At 40.1% G+C, this 24,001-nt stretch overlaps 1 protein-coding gene across 2 annotated transcripts in view; it reads left to right on the forward strand.

Moving 5' to 3' along the window:
- ACTN2 (actinin alpha 2) overlaps positions 1–12,701 on the forward strand; it is a 70,220-nt gene extending 57,519 nt beyond the window's left edge. For both annotated transcript variants that reach the window (XM_075495973.1, XM_075495972.1), the window contains exons 16-21: positions 43–177; positions 665–844; positions 1,202–1,348; positions 8,856–8,921; positions 9,833–9,991; positions 11,357–12,701. In XM_075495973.1, coding sequence (XP_075352088.1) covers positions 43–177; positions 665–844; positions 1,202–1,348; positions 8,856–8,921; positions 9,833–9,991; positions 11,357–11,515 — 846 coding nt within the window. In that variant the 3' untranslated portion in view covers positions 11,516–12,701. The remainder of the gene's footprint in view (positions 1–42; positions 178–664; positions 845–1,201; positions 1,349–8,855; positions 8,922–9,832; positions 9,992–11,356) is intronic.
- Positions 12,702–24,001: the final 11,300 nt, after the last annotated feature.

Raw genomic sequence — 24,001 nt, forward strand, 5'->3', positions numbered from 1 at the left:
CAGTTGTGCCTACTCACACTTTGTGCTTTCCCACTGTAACAGGTGAAGCAGCTGGTGCCTCAGAGGGATCAATCCTTGCAGGAGGAACTAGCCCGCCAGCACGCCAACGAGCGCCTGCGTCGCCAGTTTGCTGCTCAGGCCAATGTCATTGGGCCATGGATCCAGACCAAGATGGAGGTGAGTGTCAGACCCTCATGCAGAAGCTGACAAACAAAGTGGTTTATAATTTTTTATCTCTGCTTTATATACAGGACAACAGCAATCTCCATGATAGTTCACCAGCTGTTTGATCCTGAAGTATTTAGCACCTGTTAAGATGATTTTTAAAACTGTAGAAGCTCGTACAAGTGGTACCGTGATGGTGAGCAGGAGATGTAGCTTTGAAAAATCAATCACTAAACAATTACTATTTAGTTTTTGCTTTCTGTAAAGGAAAGATATGAGGATGACTGGGGTCTCAATACTAATTCCAGAAATAAATGTGCTACATTTCTTTTGAAATGTGTTTTCTACAGTAAAATTTATCTTCTCCACTGTATGAAGGTTTTATTACTATTGCTTCTTAGTATGCAAATATTACATATTTATGTGAAAGTTGGTCAGATCAGCAAGTCTGAAGCTTAAATTTTGCGGGGTGGGGGGGTGTCTTTGTTTCTTTTGACAGGAAATTGCCCGCAGCTCTATTGAAATGACAGGGCCTTTGGAGGACCAGATGAATCAGCTGAAGCAATATGAGCACAATATCATTAATTATAAACACAACATTGACAAACTGGAAGGAGATCATCAGCTTATACAAGAAGCCCTGGTGTTTGACAACAAGCACACCAACTATACTATGGAGGTAGCCATTTACTCCCTTTTGTACTTGTTAGTTTATTCTGCCCTCTTCTGCCATAGAACTACCTTCCCTGATATGAAGAGACTGCAACAGAGGATGGAATTTGGCAGACTTTCTGACAATCTCATAAGACTTGTTTTATTTTCATTTATTTTTACGTTTAGCGAAGAAGTACTCATTCAGAAACTAGTTCCATATTTTTCTGAAGGCCATTTTTATTTTTAATGGTCATAATATAGTTAGTGGTATGGAAAATATATCATGTAAATATTTAGAGCTGATTTTTTGCTTACTGTACCTTTTATACTCTTAGAAGAATATATTTGATTCTTTAATAAATCAGTATTTTCTCTCTCATAGCACATCCGTGTTGGGTGGGAGCTCCTACTTACCACCATTGCTCGAACTATCAATGAGGTTGAGACTCAGATCCTCACAAGAGATGCCAAGGGTATCACCCAGGAACAAATGAATGACTTCAGAGCATCATTCAATCATTTTGACAGGGTACAGTACTGCTTTTTCTCAACTAGCAATATTTATTGTTCCAAAAAGCAAGTTTCTTTTCATTCCAAATGTAAGCCTTTTAAAAAACTACAAATGCAGTAGCAATGGGCTCTTTTTAAAACAGCAAAAAAGATCAGTTAACAAAGAATTTACAGCCTTATGAAATCATAGCATTGTACAGATACATTAAAGATTAATTTTTACTCTTTAAATGTAATTCAAAATTATAGATCTGCTAATATGGTTGAGTATTTGTTCAAATAACAGGCAGAACTGGATAAATCTGTGTGTTGTGGAAAATAACATGCCCCTTATTTTAAGGCAGTGCAGCATGTTCTGCATACTTGCCAGTGGCTTCCATCTCATTAAATTTAGCTGTAATCTGGATTACAGGGGGTTTTTTCTTTAAATCACAACTTGTCCCCCTAGAAATAGATTTGTAGGGAATATAGCTGGGGCACTGATAGCTGTCAAGGAAAATCCTTTATTTTTCTGGCTGTATGTGGGAAGTACGAAGCTGGTTTTTTCAGTTATCTAATCATGGATGAATAAAAAAGCAGGAATGAAAACATTATTGTGAAGAAACTTAACTCACTCCTTCTGTGAGTTATGCAGTATTCATGGATAGAGGGTTAAAAAGATAGCTATTAATAGACACAATAGCAAAATACATGCAGACAGGGATCTGACATTCCCAGTTGGAGAGCAATCTGTACATGAGTTAGCTCTGCTGGCTCTGTGCTTACATGAACCCACCTTCAAGACCAAGTTCACATTTCAAATACTGAAAAAAAGATTACCATAATGCAGCACCAGTGTGTTGTCTTTTTCCCAGTACAGATTCCTGTAGTTAGCAGACTGTGCTTAACCTCTGACTTATATTCTGTTATCACATGAGTTGGCTCCTTCAAATCATTTCAGGCTATAGCAAAATGCCACTTTCTTTTCACTGACATCCTGTTTGTCCAGCTCTACTCAAAATGGTTACCCATACCTGGACTTATACTTGATGTGCATTGGATGCTGACAGTCATAGTTTGCTAAATATTCTTTAGAATAACCTTAATTGTTTAGAAAGAAAAGCAGAATTGCCAAATCTCTGCTTTCTGAAGAAACACACAAGCATAGGAAAGGTTAGCTACACAGGAACCAGGAACAGATTTTATGGAAAATCTTAATGTGATTCTAGTGCAGCATAATTCCTTTTTGTATTTTCTAAGGAAGAAGAAGATAACATCACAGAAGCAGAGATAAATTTCCTGGGGTGGAAGGAAGTAGCGTACTAATGGCTTTCCCAATGCACTGGAGCAGATAACTGAGCAATTAGAGCTATTAAAAGCAGAGTACCAGGCCTGGATAAATTACATGCCAGTATTTGAGAGACCCTATTAAGGGAAACCAGAGACTTTGTGCAAAGATTTGACAGCTCCCTGAAGATAAGGAAGCAAGGTGACTGAATCCTAGTATATCTTACACTAGATGGCCATTTCTAGCATCCCTGTGTCTTTGTAGTTCATAGATGAGTTCTCTGCCACGCTCGCAGCAAGGCTGGTTCAGTGGCTGAGGAGATACTACAGGCATCTCGTGGTGCCTTAGAAGGTCTTGAAGGGAGAAGCTAAATCCTACACCAACCAGCCAGATCCAGATTGCTATGGATCTTTAGGCTTTGCAGATGTAGTAAGACTTTGAGATCCCAAAGGATACAATAGAGCAAGGCCTTAGGAAAGGCTGTATGGCCTGGAAGAGGGTGCTCGTGTCACATAGCTGCCGGCAGGCTGGAGATGGGCTACGACAATAATGTGCAACACAGAGGTGCTTCCCAGCTCCTAGATCCTTGCCTATCCCTGGCTGTCTCCTTTCTTGAGGCTATAATGAGTCTTGGCTTCAGGCAGTGTCCCTTCTGCCCTTGCTTCTGTTGCAGGAAGCCTGAGTGGCCGGGTCAGAAGCAGAAGGAGATAGATGCTTCATCAGTTTCTATGGCCTCAACAACATGGGCCTGGACTGCAAGTTTAGCTGCAGACCTTACCTTTCCCCACGACAGATATAATCCAAAGGCCTTAAAAAAGAGGCTTGGAAGGATCACGTTAAGAAAAGGACAATTTTGCATACGCCCCCTTTAGTAAACTCCTTCCCTTAGCATCAGACATGGGAAATTGGTCTAGGAGGACTTTTGCACTGACACAGTGCAACAGTTATGTTCTTAGTAGCATAATGCAAGTTAAAGAAAGGAAGAAGGTAAGATCTAACACCACTCAGCCATCAAGCCAGGCTTTCTGCAGAGGACAGATAGTAGAAACACTGATAACAAAGAGAAGCTTATACTGATTAAATTACACTGTAATTTAATGGGCAGATGCGACTCAATCTATCCAGGCCAGAAGGAGACATTGAACAAACGTGTTTGAGAGAGGCAGGCTTGTTTTTCATTTTTATATCCTTTCTATGTCCTTGCACACTTGAATATTTAGTGTTGGTGAATAAAGGAAACCCAGGGTGCTTCAGAGTTACTTCAGGGTACATAAAATAATGAAGACTCTAAACTTGGAATTTAGGTAGAGAAGGCAGTAATGGATTCTTCTATGGTCTTGATTACCTCAAATAGAAATGAAGATGAAACTGGATCATCTGAACGTAAGCACTAACATGAAAAATACTGGCTTCTCCATGTCAGATGGCATTAGCAATATATGTAATAATTTTGTTGCGCTTAGCAGCATTTCTGAACGCCTGACATAGTTACAAAAATACACTGAAAGAATTGGACTGCTATTCACAATGATGAATAGCCAGAAAAGATCCCCAAAATGAATACTGTCCATGATGAGTAGGCTTTAAATACTTAAGCACAACAGAATCATTTATGCATGCTATAGCTTTTATTTCTGTGGCATTTTTCAATGTAATACATATCTTAATGTTTGACTCTCAGTGTGTGTTAAGGATGTCAGCAAATTACTAATATGCAGAGTAGCTCCCTTCTCCATTTTAAAGAATGTATTTTGGTACACATAAACCTAACAACTTTTTATAGAGTGCTTCTAGAAACAACTTCCTTTGCTTATAAGTCTGAGGAAGGAACCCCTATCTTCCTCCCCAGGAAGAATATATAAAAAACTGAAAATCTTACAGTTCATAATCCATTATGGACCTTAATTCTGCAGTTGTTAATCCTTTGAAAGAGAGCTAAATAATTAGGTGAATTGTTTTAAATAGCTTCTATATCTTGAATATTTGAAAGAAGACTATTTGGTATTTTACAAGGGGGGGTGGGGGTGGGGCTACATGCCCCTGATTCTCAAACTGCAGTGAGTAAGTGGGCACCATGCATATAAGAATTACAAGGGCAGGAAGAGTTGTGTTTCTTTCAGTGCATCCACCAGCAGAGATGTGCTAGCCCAGAAAGCGTTACAAATCATCCTTGTTAAAGGCAAGTGGTAAATATACTACCTTCCTTGGGGCAAGGGGGCAGCCCTCTAGACTCTTGTGTTTCCAATAAGCATGTAGTACGCACGCTGGTACCCCAGAGTTTATTCCTGAGGATGCTGCTGCTTACCTACTACTCCTTGCTAGAGGCTGTGCCTGAAGGAACAGTCTAGCTGTAGGTATAAATATAAATCTTTAGAAACACTGGTATATTTCCTTCCCTAATGCTCTGCATAGAGAAAAAAAGAGAAAGTGGGACACAATGTCTGAATCACAGAAGCAGTTTAGAAGTGTTCAAAATGGTGCATAGCTGAATTATGGTATGCAGACAAATTGGGACACCAACACAGATACGTTGTCAGTCACTGGTTTTGAAGTCTTTTTATGCAGGGATTCCTTTTTCAGATTCAGTATATTCAGTAAATTCTAAATAAGATTGCAAAGTATGTGATAAAATATCTGCAGCTGCTCTGCATGTAATATTCTAATGGCTGTTAACATACTCTACTATTGATTTTTGTGCAAACTACAGATTTTAAGTAGGAGCTCTGCATGCAGAACAATAGCATCATGCCACCCTATATTTTACTAACAGAAAAACAACAGCTCCCTATTAAAGGAACCACATGATCAGGCTTATGCAGGTCAATTAGCATTCAGGAAACTGAAGGACACATTTAAGAATGGATTACTTTGACTCAGAAGCTCACTTGTTTTATAAGGCCACATATAAATCACAAAGGGGAAAGAAAAGATTTCTGGGGACTAATAATGAAACGTGGAGGAGGATGTCAGTGTTTTACTTCGTATTGGCAGGAAAAGATGAACAAGGCAAAGATTTTTATATGCTTTAAAAAACTAATTTCAGTGCTTAATGTTGATCTGCAAACAATAAAAATAAATGCAAAGAACCATTTCCCATTGAGAAGGCCCTTGCATGGGCTTGATCTATGCATTAATTGCAAAATACCATTGTATCCCATGAAACTCTGATATACTGCAAGGCAAAGATGCCTTTTTAGGCCATATATGATGCAGATAAAAAAAATTCACTATGAGAATGTGAGAACCTGCTATAGCACATGGCACAACTACTTGGACCCTCACCGGGGAGTCCCACTTAACCAGATGACGGTTGTGAGCTCCAGCACAACCACTGCGCTCCTCTCCTAAAGAAAATGGTTTCTTGGTAGATGTGCTGGCCTTTCTCACTCCCGTCTGCCCTTCACTACCTGTTGCACAACTACCGCTGCCGTATGTGCCTGGTTAGGGAGCTCATGCACATACTGACCACTCACCCCCCTGGTGTAGTCAAGTAGGTAACAGTCCTCTACCAACACCTGGTAGAGGAGGCGGAGGGACAGGATTTGGCTATTAGCTCCCATTTTTATGTCATTTTGTTTGCAGTCACGCAGTAATCTCTTCGGCTTTAGCAATAAGGTAAAATGAGCTGACTTCACTCCTGCTGTGACCTGCCGTAGCCTGTCTCCAGGATGGTTTTGGAGAGTTTCAAGTCAGCCCAGATTAACATTTTCAGAATGATAAAATAAACCATTTTGAATGCTTTACAGCAGAAATTATCCTACAAAATAGAAATGTTAAAGGAAAAAAACGTCATTGTGATTATGGCTTCTAACTAAATGCTGCTCCAGATTTGCAGCTTTGCTTTATCTCTCGTCATTGACTTCCCACTGTTATTTTTCATCTTCCCTTTATGGAGCTGGTGGAGGTTGATGCAGAGGGAGTCAATATAATAACAGCATGGTATGTGAAAAATGCATGGTGTTATGAACTTAATAAAGCACCACTTTATCCTATTAGTATATTAAATAAATCCAGTGCATTTGTTAAAACTCCTATAATTTTAGTTATGCATAACTACATAGAAATTTTCAAAAATAAATTATTGATCCAGCAGGCAAATATGTAGCAGAAAGAAAACCTTGGATCTTCTCCAAACTGTCAGTGTGTAAAATCAATAAGCATAATCATTTTTCATCTTAGAACATCTCTTTAGTTGTATACGTTAACTTGATCTGAAGTACACCTCTGATAGACACATTTTGTATGAACAGGAAGAAAAAGATGAGCCAGTCTGTTTTTAAGAAGTTAGTGTGAATTTCTTGACCTGCAAAATGGAAAAAAATGTTGGTTCAAAACAATGATCCAGTTTGATGTGGTGTTACTAGGAGCCATTTAACCTGGAATTCAATGGGGCTTTTTTAAAGTCAGTTTTCAAAGCGAAACCTTACTGTATAGATTATTAAAGAAGACAGATAACTGAAAATAAATTATGCCAGTTATAAATTTATTTTGCCAGTTATAAATTTATTTTGGATCTAGACAAGAAATCAACTGTTTTGTACTTCTCTCATTTGAGATAGGCATATTCAGTTGCTAAGTAATATTATCAGATCAAGAGTGAAGTAACAGTAATTGAGTGGGGAAAAAATGTTTCGCCCAAGTTCAGTGATCTTTTAACTACATCTCACATACACTGTATGACAATAGAAAATTAAGGAAGCAAATGGCAGTTCAATAGAATAAAAACTGCCTTATCAGCAAAAATGTTAAAAAAGCACCTGTAGAGGAAGCACAGTTTTAACTCTGTAGTTGAAGTAAGGACCCTCTTCCACTAAGAAAAAACCTAAAGCATGAAACTGCAAAAGTTGTACACTTTTTAGGTAATTCATTGCAATATGCTGATGTTACATTTCTATTAAGTTCTGTAAAAATGTGGTTATTAATACAAGAGTAGAATGTTCTTTACTAACCAACTAACCTGATCTGTGATTTTTTTTTCTTTCCTTTTACCTTCACAAATGCATGACCTGTGATGGGATACTAGGATGAATCTGACAATCTGCATTCTGATGAATTTAAAGCCTGCCTCATCAGTCTAGGACAGGTTGGAAATGACCTGCAGGTAGAAGAAACTGATATTGTTCTATTTTCAGATAGGTCAATATAATAATAGCCAAAGAGATTGTGGGTTTAAAATCCAATGTACTGGTCAAAATGCTTTGAAAAGAACCTGCCTCTGGGGAGACAACTGGGTTAAATGGACCGTCCGCATCGCTTGGAGCCCTATTTTTCTATGCATTTTTCAAAGATTTTTCAGGTTGTTTCTTTTACTTGGTTCGAGATGTTTTATTTGGACTCTACTAGGTAACTGTGGGGAGCTCCTATGCTTCTTGCACTCAGAGTTTTGCTAATTTTCCTTTCCTCGGACTCAACACAAGCTCTCTACTGCTCTCTCCTGATTTAGGATGACACGGTTCTCTCCAAACCACTACACTGTATCACAGCACAGAGGAAATGTTTCTTTACCTTCTTGCTATCATGCCATTTAATGTTTACTCAGCTCTGAGCCAGGAATGCCACAGATATGCTATTGTCTGGAAAATGAGCAACCTCCTTTTATATGAGGTCTTCAACTGACCTCCTTCTAAGTCTTGCAAGGCTCATCCTTTAAGTCAGTATGCGCATCTCTCTGCTGTAGTCCAGGTCTCCACAGCCTGCGGTCAGAAGGAAAATCCCTGCGCTTATTTCCCTTATGTCAGCAGACAGCTCTCATAGTGTACCTACCTTAGCCTTAGAGTGGAGTATTTGAAATAGTCAGTGATACACTATTTTCAGACTGGTTTTAACTATACTTTTAGTCACTACAGCATGCCGTGCAGAACCTTTCAGACATTTCATATCAGGGAGGCAGCTTGAGCATCTCCTGAGTTTGACTAGTTTAGTAACAAACTTTTCTCCTTGCCCTTCTCTTTGTCTTCTCTGGTTGTGTTCTCTGTATTCTTGTCTCGTTTACCTCCTCTTCTCCCTTATCTCTCCCTTGGCCTTTCCTGATGTTACTTCTTGTGGTGAAAATGTCTGTTTTCTGTGTGTAATATGTTAGTTACTTCTTCCTCCTTTAAAACTGATGATGATTCTGGTGACCTGCTTGGGCAATATCAATGAATACTGTTCATACACTGGATCCAATATGCCAATGGTCTAAACTCGTCATCTCTCTGGAAATTACATTGGATTCTTCAAACCTTCCCTTCTATATTCCTTACGTTGTTTTGGTCAATAGAGGAAGAATGGATTGATGGACCACGACGATTTCAGAGCTTGCTTAATTTCAATGGGTTATGATTTGGTATGAATTTTAAGAAACAATGGCAACTGATTCTGCTTACAGCTTATAACATTAACCACAGCAACACTAAAGCTTATCTAAACTGACAGAATACTAATAATATAATTTACAGTAGAGATACTAGTTCCTTGTTTCTTTGCTTTTTCTCTATTTTCAAATGGTTAAAAAGGAAGTTACAAGTAAAACTAGACACTTGAAAACCATATTCTATGGTCCACTGCATTGCTCTTTGAATTAAGGAAACTTTAAAAAGTTGAAATTAACAGTTATTAAATTTTTTTTTTTTCTTTCTCCTTTTTTTATCTGCATGAGGATGAATGAGTTTGATGCTGTTTAATTCTCATAAACTAGCTTTGGGGGTTGCATTTGCTTTCCTTCACTTATTTGTTCTAAAAATTTCCCCCCAGATTCACCCTTTTTAGTGGAAAAAAGGATTAGCCTTAGTTGAACTGTTCTATATTTGGCATGAAATTTTCAGAATTGTTTCCTTACTTCTTAGTTCAGTGGGTCTGCAAGTACACCGCTTCTTGGGCTATTATGTCACCTCCCTGTGCGGTACCTAAATTGCAGTGGTTTTAGGATGGGATGGAAAATGAAGTATTAAGTTAAAACAAATTAAACAGGCATTGAGGGAGGGTGGGAGGGGAAAGAAGTTGCAGAAAGATAATTGAAAGGTACTTACTATGTGTTTAGGACAAAGAATACATTTTTCAAAAGCACCGAGTCCTTTTTACAAAAGAGGGGTGGGCATTTAAGATCCCAGATTTTATCGACTCCGGCATTTATGTTCCTAAGTCAGGAAGATGCTTTAAAGACTTTGTAACCACTGGTCCCTACTGGTTCATGAGAGACACAGGCTGTTGGCAATTGGTATTACGGTGACCATTTTTTTGTTTTGGATTCTGTGAAAGGGTGAAGCTGAGTTTGCCCGAATCATGTCTCTGGTTGACCCCAATGGGCAAGGAACCGTCACTTTCCAGTCCTTCATTGACTTCATGACCAGAGAAACGGCAGACACAGACACAGCTGAGCAAGTGATAGCTTCCTTCAGAATCCTGGCTTCAGATAAGGTCAGTCATCGTGCTGCTGCCTGTAAGGATTCAGTAGCTCTCCTATTTAGCCCTTCTTTGCTGAAAGTCTTATACAAGCCTTTTAGTAACAGTGAAGCTTTGTTTTCAGTTTTTAAGACTTCAGAGAAGGCATTTGCCTTTTCTTCTTGTTTGGAATGAAGACTCTTAGCTGAAATGGGTGCAGAATTCAAGGCTTGGTCTGTATACCCTCGTATCACAAAGAGCCAACATAAAATTAGACATCTTAGACAAGACTTAGTTTGTCTGTATAACGGATATACTGTACATCAGGTTATTTCCACACAACAGCCTTGATTAGAACAGAACTCATTCTGCCTTTCATGCTGTTGTCTGGATGTTTCAATGCAGAGTTTGGCCCTCTGGAACATAGCCTGGGTCAGTTGCACAAGACTGTACCTAATTGTGAGCATTGTTGTGACCTGACAGCTCATTCAACAGGGCCATGCAATGTGGTGTATCCCTATCCTAGGAGGAGCAGGAGGAGGAGGCTTCCTCTAGTTACTGGGTGCGTGGAGGAAGCTCCTGAATTTGGCATACTTTCCTCCCCGCAGCCAGATCCACTGGCAAGTGAGTGGTCTATGAAGATGAAAGGGAGGATAATGGCAACACAAGAGCTTCTGGAGGAGTCAGGGCCATAAACAGTGCTGCCAGGAACCAGTCCTGTGCTATGGAGAAAGATGAGATCACAGCAATACAGGTCTATTTGCCCAAGCTCGCTCTATTGATTTTCTCATTCTGGCTGTTTGTATTGATTTTGTGATCTCAGTTACTGTGGACCACATTTTGAATTCCAGACATGTTCTCAGTAGGAATTCATGTGGAAGATGAAAGCCAAGGTCTCAGGAAAAAATGGTTTTCATTACGTTGCTACTTTAAATAATGTCAAGTCCGTTAACAGAGGGTATCCTTCATATCATAAATGCAAACCATTAAGAGCAATAACGCATCTTTCATTACAAATATATTAGGACCTTGAAACTAACAGGCTCTAACTGAAAATGTGTCTGTCCTGTCACTGCGGAAGGGGCAGCAGTGCACTTTAGAGAGCCTGACTACCTATCCATGGACGAGCTGTATCAGTAGCAGTCTACGCATGGCTGCACAGTGCTTGGTAGCTAACGTAAACAGTCACATGTCCTGAGACTGGATTTTGACCTAATCAGTTTGTTGGTAGGATTGTCCCCTTCAACTCATCATTAGGGATGGAATTTACCAAGGAAAATATTTGGTCTCAGGAAAATAGGCAGGATGTCGAAGTTTTTTAATCACAGCTACAGACAACAAATATATTTTGTGTCTTTGAAGAATACATACTGAATTTGTCAATCCTTTCCCCCCTCCCAGCCTTATATCCTGGCAGATGAGTTACGTCGAGAGCTGCCTCCTGAGCAGGCTCAGTACTGCATCAAGAGAATGCCTCCGTACACCGGCCCAGGTTCTGTTCCTGGAGCTCTGGATTACACCTCTTTTTCGTCAGCACTGTATGGCGAGAGCGACCTCTGATTCTGTAATTGGCTGTATTCATGGTAGACATTAAAAATACCCACCTTATTGCCCAGATTGCTTCTCGAAAGCTTTGACAAGCTGATTTAAAAATGAGTTTTACAAATACAGTAGGTACCGTCAGTGTAAAGTGCTAGCAACTAAAGTAACTAGTGTATATTAAAGTGTGCAGCACGCTAGGTTTCTGCCTTGTTGGTTTTAGGTTGTCTGTCCTATACAATACTAGAAAAATATTAAAAAACCTGCAAGATATTAACTTTGGAAATATTCATTCAGAAAACAGAATGTAAAACCTAAGAACATTGAAACTCACAAAATATTTCTCCATTTTCAAAATGTTTCAATGCCATATGTGCTTCTTTTACGATGTTCATAAAACTATGTTAGAAGTCATGCTTTTTTCTTTCGTAGAGCAATATTATTTTCCTCTAATGATTTCTGATTTTGTATGCTTCTACTGGTGGAATTTAATGAAATATTAAAATGCAGTTTTTCAGGGAAAAAATATATCAACCAAGTAAACTACTTAATTATGAAAATAATCCAGAATACTATGTTTTTGTCTCTTAAGGATGGTTTTCTCTTATCACAAAGAGTTGTAATATAGGGGGGAAAAGCTGATTAAATTGCAGGTTTAGAGTTCTGTAAGCAGTACTTTTCTTTTAAGCCTTTAACTTTTACAGCTGAGGGAGTACAACTTTTATAATCAGAAATAATAAGGAATCTGATTTCATGTGAGCTGTTTTGTTTTGAAACCCTCATTCTTGTCTTTGTTGGACAGTCTTTGTTTCTCAGTATAAGAAAGCCAGTCCCTTGTTGTATTAGCGGGCAACATTTGTCTCTATCCTGCATAATGCAAAATCCCATCTGAGCAAATGTAGCGTGGTTGTCTTGCAGCTTTAACTGTTCAGTGCTCATATTAGAGTTTGTCTTGACTTCTACTGGATCGCAGGCAGTTCTATCTGTATTATGCTCCTGTGTGCTAGTTGTTGTACTGTTTTTTTTTCCATCTTGAGAAATGATAGGGAAGTAAAAGCAGTAACTTTTTTACTTGAATCCTACCGACACTGAGGAAATGCAATGTTATCAAACAAAACCATTTACAAATGGTGAAGTGAGCTGTGCAGCCCAGTGCTATTAAAGCAATGATGTGCCTATTAAATAAAGTCTGCTTTTCAAAACCTTATGAGACTCTGTCGTTGGCAATCATCTAGTGGTTCTCTCTAAAAGCTGAAAATATTTCTGAACATTAAAGGAGGTTTCAGTCTGCTAAAAGTAAAAGTTCAAAAAGTATGTCATGCGTTTCTATACACTGTGCAACAACAACAGTCGCTGCTACATGCTGGAGGGACAGGTATGGCCTCAGGAAGTGAGATGGAGCTCAGAATGAGTGGGACAGACTTTCCATTTAAGTCACCTGAGCACGGATGTCCATAGCTTGTTAGACTCAGCTTAGATTGATTTCAGTGAGACTTAGGCACTAATGCTTTTGAAGATGTTGGCCTTAACTTTTCTCTATCTCTCTTTTTCCTCATGTGCAGATGTTAAGTATATAATGATGCTTTCATTGGCCTTTGCTTTGAAATCTATGAATGATTCAAATTCAACCCTAAAGCAGGCACCCTGCAGGTAAGGTGCATGTGGCGGGAGCAATTTCAAAACAATCCCAGAGGAGAAAGGCAATGACCAAATACCTCTTCCTCCCCCACCTTCTGTACAAAGGCCAGTAGAGGACTTAGAGAAATACTAGGCTAGAATCACATCTCCTACAGTGCATGTGCAGCCTTGCACACAGCCAGAAGCCGCTACTGCCACTGCTGATACTGACATGGTGCAGTGCCATCTCTTTTTGTGATGACAGTGCTCGTACAAACTAAGTTGGGAAGCTCTGCCTTCACGCAATGGCATTTCCAGCTAAATGACTGCTGGGCAGGCTGAATCCTATTAAAAAATAAATCTGGATATCTCTCATTGTCACAGTTTAATGCAACTGGAAGAATAAAACATTGAGCTTCCAAACATGGCACAAAAGCAAAATCTCAGTGCTACAGGCACGATTATGCTAAAAATTGGCACAGAGACAGTTTGTATCTGACACTTCTATTGGGTGTCATTCATGTTCTCTACCTAATTTTTATATTGTGATATTCTTCCTATTTTTAATAGTATGGAAGAGACTCCTCCTTTAGCTAAATGTTCTATTGATCAAAGCATGTGAGAGATAACGTTATCAGCAGCAAGAGAAAAAGACTTTTGCAACGTAATTTTTTCATTCCCATATCAGGTTTCTAATTTCTAAAGTAGAGTGAACAGAACCAGTGGCAGAGAGCTGCAAGGATTAACTACCCATCCGTACTGGCCTAAAAATGTTGTGTCATATTTATTACTTTCATATGTCTTCCATGTAAAAAAAAAAAAGTATCGTAAAGTTATTTCTCCCAACATCAGTTATTTTTAGGGTAACTAGATTAAATAAGTAAGCTGCGTTATTTTACCCTGAAGTGGGTAAAATTCAAGTTTTTTTAAAATATTCTGTGGTCAAGTTCCAGGGCAATGGGTTTAACAGAGAGATTTCCTTTTCCTCTAAGACTCCATTTTTAGTAGGTGGCATTTGTATTCTGTAGAATCATTTTGTTCACACTGGGAATCAATGGCTTCAGTGGCATTTTCTGTCTACACAATTCTGGCAGCAAACTAGTTTTACTATAAAAAAGGCACAGTAACTGAGCCCAAGGTAATGAATGTACCAATCACAGGGGCCAAATCAAGATTCAACAGGTGAAGGTACAGCATTATTTTGATGATCATGTGAATGAAGGTTATAGAATAAATTCAAATTCAGGTCTTAAGCTGCTTTAATGACTGGAGTACAGATGTCTTCTGTCACTTTACATGGATACACCAATTCTTTGAAAAACTTCTTGCCAAGATAATCTTGATTTTGTAGTAATCATTTTCAGTCACTGATCTTCAGAAAGGCGCTGATGCAGGTAGAAAATGGTGTTGTCAGCTCTGTGCTACCTTCATACCTCCTTTCTTCATATATAGAGTTTCCAGCACTTCTTTTCTTACCTACTAGCCACAAAGGCTTGGATCAGAGCCGCTCCTAGCGGCTTGTATTTTCATCAGAACATCCTATTGTTCAGTTTGCCCACTTGTTGGAGGAGACCATGCTCTTTTGCAGGTCTGTCTCTCAGTCTCAGATGTCTGTCTCTCAGACATCAGGTAGCTCCTGGTGTCTGTAGAGGTTATCCCAGACACAAGTGGTCTCAATGACGGAGGAAAATAGTTCCTGTTAGCAGCTGGATTTGGACAGTCCTTTCTGTCCTTAGCAGTTTCCTTTTTTGATTTAAATGGCTTATGGTTGAAAGTAATTCTCTAAGGAAGTAATTGTTTGATCGTTGCTAGTATATGAGCAGGCCCTTAGGAGCATGCCTCCAGCATTGGTAATGGTGTCAGTATTTTTTGCTGTGCTTCTACAAACAGTTCCAGTAATATTTAGATCAGAAAATAATACTTAGTTAAGAGGTGACAATTCTCTGAAGAACATTCATCACATAATTTTGCCAAATCCAAGTCCTTGGTCCTCATCTTCTTCAGTGGGACTGTGCCTCTTGGTGTCATATCGAGTTCTAGACTTTTAAGAGGAACAAGCCTAAGGTCATTCTTCAAAAGAAATAAGGAACGAAGTCAGTGAAAGTCTGATATAAACAAAGAAATCAGGGAATCATCTGTATGAAAATTACTTATAAAGAAGGATCAGATCAGTCAAACAAGAAAGCATGCGCATCGTTTCCATATCTTGAGCACAAAGTGAAATTATTAGATCTGGCTCTCCGCTTGTGTTACACTTGAAAATTACATTAAAGCAGCTGTAAGTTTACCACAGTGAAAGTTTAGCACAATATGCCCATGCTTTGGATTCCTGACTAACTTATTTCTTACCAGGGAAAACTGCTCAGCAGTCTTTGAATTATTGTATTATGTCAGGATTTATGTCTGAAAAATCTTCCGTACTTCTGGAGACCGAGCACTAGAGGAGGTGGTGCTCTTGTGGCGGGAACATTTCAGTGCATTACATGAAAAGTACCCCAAAGGCTCTTTTCAGAATCAGAAAAACGTCCCAACATCCCCTGAGATGCCAAAAATGCTCAAATATCAAATATGCGATACCTACTTCAATTATACAGTATCACCATTGCTAGTGTTGCTTCAGTCTCACTGGTCACTAAGGTTTTTCTCTCTTGGTAAATATCAACAAGGTTTCAGAACAACTTAAATACCTGTTCATTCCCCATGTCCCTCTTTCCCAAGTTTTATGGTTAACAACCTGTGCGCTTACTTGCTTGTCCATCAGTTTACCTTCTGGTTGTGTTCAGAGGGCATTTTATCTAAGGAGCTGCTTCACCAGAGTAAAGCCTGCACTCCAGATAGCTGTGAGCATGTTCTGGTGAGATTCTACTTGTTTCAGACCAAATATTTTTATATAGGAAAACTGACTGTTCTAAACTGGATTTTATTTTATATTAATCTCTTTTTAAATCTGTGACTCCTTTCTAATTTTAAGCTAAGGTGTGGGCTGCCACCACAAAGGACAAGTCTATCTCCACTTTTTCCATTATCCCATTTATTTATAAATAGACCAGTTCCCTGGTCTGGTTACCATGCTGGCTGGGAATACATATCCAGGGTGCTAAGAAGGGTGGATTATCCCTTCCAACATCATCTTAAAATGATTGTATAACTGTGGAATTAGGGAGCCAACCACGCACTTTCACTACAAGTCCTTTATTATTTACAACAAAAGAATGTTTAAGTGTAGACAACAAACCTTGAGCCAGCGCTAGGAATTCGACTCATTTCCCTCATAATGTAAGAGCACTACATTAGGCAACAAGCCCAGTCTTTTCCGTGTGTGAGCTTGACTAGGATTTCATGTTCTAAGCTTCAAAAGAAATTCCTCTGCCAATCTGCTATGTTTTGGGAAATTTCATTAGCATTTGTAATACCGCTTTGCACAAATTTGATTATCAGCATATAATATATTGGATGAATGTCCTGAGGGGATAAATGTCCTGATGCTATTTTAACACCCGTCCATCCCTCATCTACTTGCTCCTCGCTGTTCTGTTTCAAAACCGGGCTGGTTTATTTGGCCCCAGTTCATGGAAACTTTCTTCCCTTCGACATCCCTGTTAATATTTTAAGTGAAAAATGCCTTCAAGCGCTGTCCTGAGGAGTGGTTATCATATGTGGTCTCCTGAGCTGGAGCCTTCCCACTGCATAGTGGCTACTTGTGTGAGAAGCTCGGGTATAGAAGAGGTCTAGTGCCAGACCACGAATACAGAGTGTCCTGTTCCAGGCTTAGCTAGTCTGCTGTCAAGAGTGAAGGAAAAGAAATGTTCACGTAAATTGCCAGCAAGTCGTGCCTTGATTGGGACTGAACTGTCAATAGAGGCACACCAAATTAAAATAATTTTAAAAAAACACCACAGAAAAACATAAAATGGCTGTATCAAACATCTTTTTCGGACTTGTATCTTGGTTCTGACAGTTACCAATAGCAGGCACAATGGGAAAGTGTAAAAGCGAAGCAGCATGTGGCCACGTGTGCCCAGAAGAGTCTCTGAGCCACCAGTAATTTGTGGGTCAGGAACTTGTGGAACACAGCGCACCAATGCCAAAAATTTTAGTCTGTTTTTCTGCTAAAGCAGTATCTTCTCTGAAAGCTCTTTTTGTATTCCTCTCAGTGGGACCTACTGTTCCTATAAATTCTCCAGCAGGCTATTGGATATACTTGAAAAAAAGGTCTGCTGTTCTTTTATCTTTTGCAAACTGTTCCTCAAAGTCTTTTTGGTTTCCCATATTATCTGTTTACACTTAACCTGCCAGAATTTATAATCCTATTTTCCTCATGTGGACATGATGCCAGCTTTCTGAAGGACGCTTGCAAAATGCAGGCAATCCAAGACAGAGGAAATCCTACCTCCTGGGAGATAAAAAACCAGTCACAGTTTTAACAAACTCTTTAGCAAATCTGATTATTTAAATGAAAATCAGACACCCAGTAATGTTTGGTGGATGCCCGGGTGAGCATGATGAATATGTATGGCAGATACAATGCTGTCGGACACTACATCCCTAAGGTCCTACCTACTGACGTTGTGGTTAAACCAAAGACACAGAATTTAATATTGTGCAGCATGTTCAATAACAGTCTTGCTGTTACCTGTGCATCGTCTACGGACAACACTCCATGGCAGTTCTAACTTTTAGCTTTGTTATTTGCTAAGTGAAGGTGACAAAGCCTGATTTGCCACAGCAAGCGGGCAAGCAACTGTACTGTCCAGCAAACACTTCTGCCACTCGGAAATAATAGCTGTCATTATCTGAAGTGACTTGTGGAAGAAAGGGCTGAAATGTTAATATTTTGATATGTAAATAAAAATGTGCAAGTCTGATTACATTCTTTAGCTATTGTATTATATTTCATTTTTTCCCATTTTTCATTTGAATATAGTTGCATATGCACAGGTAAGAAGCTGATATGATGCTTGTGGCAAAAACACAAATGTAACCTTTATTAAAAAAACCCCACATTTTTTAATACTTTTCATTTTTCTCCTTAACAATCAATACATTTCCATCAGCCACCTAAACTTAAGAAGACTGGCCCCAATACACTCCAAATTAAATATTTCGATTATGTGTGTGCAAAACCCTTCCTTCCATCAAAAATGAGTAACTGTCTTTTTCATTTTATTTCAGCAAGGAAAACCGAAAACATTCATTTACAATTGACCCCAGCTGACCGCCCTGCCACTCTCCCTCTTCTGGGAGCTTGGACAGATTTTTTGTAAGACTCATTGCTTCTTCAAGCCAGACCAAGAACCCAGATGGCCCAGCTGGCCTTATTTGCAGGGGACAATTGGCTGGAATACCTATAGGGGAATAAATATTCTGCCAAAGTCCTTTTGGAATAGCTCCTTATGGCAACACCTTGCCATGACCAGAGTCATTCCCCTTTTTATAATGGTGGCATTTAATTGAAGTGTTACTCTGCAGACAGGATTGTCTTCAGCAGCGGCAACTCATTTGCCTTTTCTGAGGAGGCATCTCCCTTCCTGTGAGCGTTACTGTCTCTTCTCAGACTACTTTCCCTTCTAACACAGTCACCAACCTCTTTCTGCGACTGCCCTTTTCCCACTGCTAACGGCTGTCCTTTAGAGCTTAAATGTTCCTGACTGGAGATGTTAACTTAAATCTAGTTTAATGAAGTCTCCCTTGAATTGGGTTTTGAAGGGAGACACTTTATTTCTACTTGATCAGAATGCAGTTATTCTTGGTTTGTACCAAGGCAATAAATAAAGTATTATTCCCTTTGGTTTTATTTAGTATCTTTAGCTTTACCTGCTACTCCTGGAGCACTTATTAGACTCTTCAATAGACAGGAATGATAGTATGCCTCTCCAGCCACCAGCTGTATATGGAAAGACATTTGTGTACCACATGGAAAATGAAGATATAAACCACAGATTATTCCACCAGCACTTTATGGCGTCAAAATCCAGGTTCCTGCAGTGAGTTTAGCTCTACACAGCAAAGAGGGGAAAGTTAAGCCTGATTAATCTAACCGCCAGCTCGTACCCTCTTCATACCCTCCTGGTAGCTTTGCCAGCTCCCAACATACCTGCCCTGCATGGGCATAGAAGTGCAAATAGGAGAAGGAAAGCGGAGGATAATACAGAGTATTTTCATGTGCCAGAATATACAGGGAGACTGTGGGCACTCTCAGATATACTTTCTCTTGCAGCCCTCTGATGGTATCGAGGCGCTCAAGTCATTGACAGAGACTCTATTAGACGAGGGGCTGTACACTGTGTAAGACTGCTCCTAATCTAAGGAAGAGTTGGGAAATGCACTCGGAAAATGCTAGATGGGATGCAATAGAGTAATGCTAATAGAGACTTCTGAGGACTTGTCAGCAGATCTTAGACTGCTCAATACATTTTAGGCTTTACAAGTGTGAAGGCCCAAAAGTAAGTCTTTTAGTTTGACAAGACAAAAAGAGATGTCAAGAAAAAAACAAATCGAAGGGAATTATTGTAGACTATGGGCTACAGAAGAAACTTTTCACTTCCCTGTTGAAAACTAGCCAGAGAATAACACCTGACTGGTGTAAAGTAACCACAGGGTGGAAATATTAGGCCTTTAATGTGACAAAGGACACTGTAGGCATGTTTGTTTTAATGTAAATTTATATTACTGATAACAAAAGAAGGGCTCTGCCCTAGAGCGGTGTTCTCTGTCAGTGTCTCTTGTTCATGCTGTGGTTACTGCCCGCAGATGCAAGAGGCTGCTTCTTCCTCACAATTTAATTTCTGAAGCTTGGGCAAGATTTAGAACCAACACCACCTGTGAGTATTTCTTCATATCTTAAGATATACAAGACTTTCGGCATTAAGGTTCTTTTCTGTCTGGTAGGTTTATACCATTATACCACTTGCATATTTCTTTCATTTAATATTTTTATTTGAAAACAATTTTCTTTATTCACAGTTAATATTTTCAGCAAAAGCAGTTCTCTAGAAGAGTTCATATTTCTGGAACTGGTTCCTTAAACTTGTTTTCTAGCTCATGTCTGGGACTCAAATCCTTGCCCCCTGTCTCCTTGCTCCTGACCTCATCAGCTTCCTGCTCCCCTCTCTGTTTCTGCTCTTCTACCTCGAATGAATTGAACACACGAGAGGGGATAGCATTGCTCAAACCACTTTGAAGGAACAGGAGATTGTGACTGCCTGTAGAAAGGGTAGAGAAAATGTCACTGCTATGTCTGTGATCATAAGCAGTTTTCACAAAGGGTTGAAACCTAGCAGGTAAGACTTTAAAACAAAGTGAATGAACTGTGCAGTTTCACAGTCCTTTAAAGGAAAGAGAATTGCCTATAAACCATGCTTTCCTAACAGACAGTTGATAACATACAGGATTGTTTGTATGTGTAAGTCAGAGAGAGCCAAGTAGGGTGCTGGTCTTTCAAGGCACTTTACACAGAAGGATTCCCTCTGCCCTTGCAGAAAATCTTAAAGGTTTGATGTTCAATGAAAGAAAGCTATATTAATAGAGGCTGTTCGCTCCCTGGAATGGAGTCATGACTGACAGCTGGGAGCACTGCTTGAAGCTCTCCGATGCCACTCACACGTATGACCTGCGCATGTCCCTTTTCTCTGCCCCGTTGTGCTACGTCTGCACTACAAGGATGCAGATGGCTGCACTACTTGGCTATGTCTGTACTTCTCGTGTTGTCCACCTATCCAAGTTGGCCAAACCTTTCTACAATCCTCCTTATTAGACACATTTTCATAGATCTCAAGCTGTGTTGAACACAAACTGATGTGCTTGCCAGGTGGAGTGTGATCCCATTTACACTGCAAAGGAAGCAAAAGGATGCCTAGGGCTTGTGCTCCGATAGTCCCTCTTAACTTCTTGTGTCTGTGGCTCCAAGCTAGTCTACCTACTGATAAGGCCCTAAGAACACCAGCAGGCTCCAACTGCCCTGAACAGCTACATATCAGACTTCCGCCCCTGCACCTCCCACCCATTAGCCACAGAGATGCATCTAACTCAGGCCCTCATCCTTGCTCCTCGCTTGACCTATGTTGTATGACACTATGTCTTGCCTAGTCTACAAGACTTTCTGGCTTGACCTTGGCCCTGTCTTGTGCTATGGATTGTCTATAGTGATCACTGGACTGTGGGCTGAACCTGGTAGCGTCGCTGGACCTGCTCTTCTTGTTTGGGTGCTGTGGGACTGCCTCCTTGCCTCTGAGGTTACTGCTCCTGCCTGCCTTGCCATCACCCTCACGCCTACCCCGTCACCAAGACCTTCCAGTTCTCCTTCACAGGGTGAGCCCTGCAGCCTCGGCTCATTTTTGAGGCACTGTCTGTTGAATGGAGAACTTCATAAATGGCTTGCTCTATCCACCCTCAGCTTGTGGATATCTGGCAACACGGGCAAGCAGCTCTGCCAGCAAGTAAGAGACCAGAAGGTACTTTCAGAAACCTGTTTCCATAACCAGTCCGGACTGGTCCAGGGCAGATGTCGTCCTGCCCTGGGCAGGGGCAGTGCAGCTCAGACTTCACTCGGCTGTGCTAACAGGGAGAAAGAAGCTGAGAATCTCATGCACATCCCTGGCAAAATGTTTTCTGACTCTCTGAGCTCGATGTTGAGCAGGCTTCCCTTGGTGCACACATTTAGCTGCATGTGACTCAGCCCTTTTTTCCCATTTCCCATGCTGTCACAGGGCAGCTGGCAAGCCTGCAGTGGTTCTTCCTCTCTCTTCTATGAATTTGACGTGGATGCCTGAAAGGTGCATACTGAAGGTTTTAAAAATGCTGCAAAATTTCATAATCATATGAAGCCTGTAATAAATTGAAAGCAGTTGACACAGTTTGCCTTGCGCAGCAGTACAGATAAGCTGTAAGACTACACACCCCCTATTGACTCCCCACTCCTCTTCACACCTGCGTTTCAGCCCACCTGGGCATTTATACAGTTTTTGATCAACACAGATTCTCTAAAGAGACGCAAAAGGTTATATTCAGTTCACTTTAGTGTGTTTGTTTTCACTGTGATGGAGACTTTGGGCTTTTTTTAAAATACTGAAGTCCAAAATCTGTTCTATGGTAAGTCGAAAAAAATTGTTGATATTCCTCTAAGGTGCGTACATTTAATAGGCTATTTTGACATTTGGAGTGTGCTTAGAATTGATCTTGAAACAATCAGCTTTCTTTGGGTTTCTGGTAATATTTTGATCCTGGAATAGAAAAGTTAGCATCATAATTTGACTTAAATGGAACAAATAATTTGTATTTGGACCACAAAAAATCACCGTCTAAGTTGTGGGGCTAGAAAATGAATTATTAAATAGAAATTGTAATTCTTAAGCACAGAGGAAATTCTGAAAATAAAAAACAAGTAGTGTAACTTAGTCATCCGAAATAGGGCAAGAATCCAGCTGCAGTGAAATAGCACAAGTGGTAAGCAACCTTACAGAACAGAGTGCCAAGAGCTGTGCTCTGAAATCAGATTAGTCTGTTTCCTCTTTCAGATTTCTGCATGGTGCTGTGAATGCTTCACTTGGATATAATCCTCTGAAATACGACTGTTCTTTACTAATATGAATAATCCCACTGTTCTTGTTGAAATAAGGATTACTTATGTGATAGCCCATTGGGAACTGCATCCTCAGGAATGAAGGCAGATAATATGGGAATGAAAGGCATATTTTTGCAATGAATATTATGGAGGTATCTAAAACACCTACCCAAAAGCTAAAAGAGTGTGCTAAACCCCTGTGTTTGATCTTACACACGCATAAGGTGAGTATGTCATTCGAATACACGGGTGTGCAAGTAGAGTAACGAACTGGTGAACCAGATCCTTGGCACTGGAAAAAAAAAGTCCAAATATGAAGATGGCGTTGTTTGCTTCAAACACTACCTGGTTTTAAAAGATCTGTGAGAGTTTAGCTGGGTGTGGGTGGAGCTGGGGAAAGCAGTAGTTTTAAAATACCTTCCAATATACTTGAAATACCAGAACTAAGGATATTAATTTGGATTTATAGTTTAATCCTGTTGCAGTTACAAAGATGTTAGCTTCACTGACGCACCACTTATAACCACCTTCAGAAACCAGGATTCTCAGCATGATGATAAATGTTTGCAGGAATGATACTATGTCTGCAACTCATGTTTAAATAGGACTAATTCCCAACAGCGTTAAGGTCAGGTTTCTCAGACGTGGGAATGATGGCACCTTTGCGTTCTCCTTTCCTTTACTCCATTGCTCCAGCAACTCTAGGCTGCTCCTGGTGTTACTCTAAGTGTATGACAAGGAACAGTATTTTGACAGCCTAATTTAGTAAAATAAGAACAATGCTCCATAAGACAAAGAAAAAGCACTTTTCAAACTTAAGGGCATGCTCACTGCAAATCCTTGAAGGTTTCCTGCAAACACACCATGTATTTAGAGCTTCTCAAAGAAATAGTTCACAAATCTTGGTAACTGCAGGTGTGTGGCAGCCTCAGGGTAGGGACACGCACCGGGACTCTTAGCACTGCGCAGTACTGTCATCATTGAAACTAAAGCAAGAAAAGGGACCTGAGATCCTCTAACATTGCAAAATATATTAGGGCTGAAGTTCTGTGTTGGTACTCCTTCGCTGGATGATCTGGTTTGATAATCGCTCCCCTTAACCACTCCTTCCTCTTCCCTTCACCCTCTGGAGTGTATCTTGCCTCAGCTGCGCTCATTCAGTCGTCTGTACAGCTCCAGTCTCGCAAGCAGATTAAGCACAGTGTGAGGCTGGGCGGCTGCTGCCCTCTTTTCCTGCTGCTGCTCCTACGTCAGCTCTGAAGCCCGTTCAGCTGCAGTTGAATTGGATCAGAGACCTGTTCTCACCGAAAATTGACCTTTAAGGAAGAATT

This window comes from Mycteria americana, chromosome 3, assembly GCF_035582795.1.
Source record: "Mycteria americana isolate JAX WOST 10 ecotype Jacksonville Zoo and Gardens chromosome 3, USCA_MyAme_1.0, whole genome shotgun sequence".
NCBI classification, from domain to species: Eukaryota; Metazoa; Chordata; class Aves; order Ciconiiformes; family Ciconiidae; genus Mycteria; species Mycteria americana.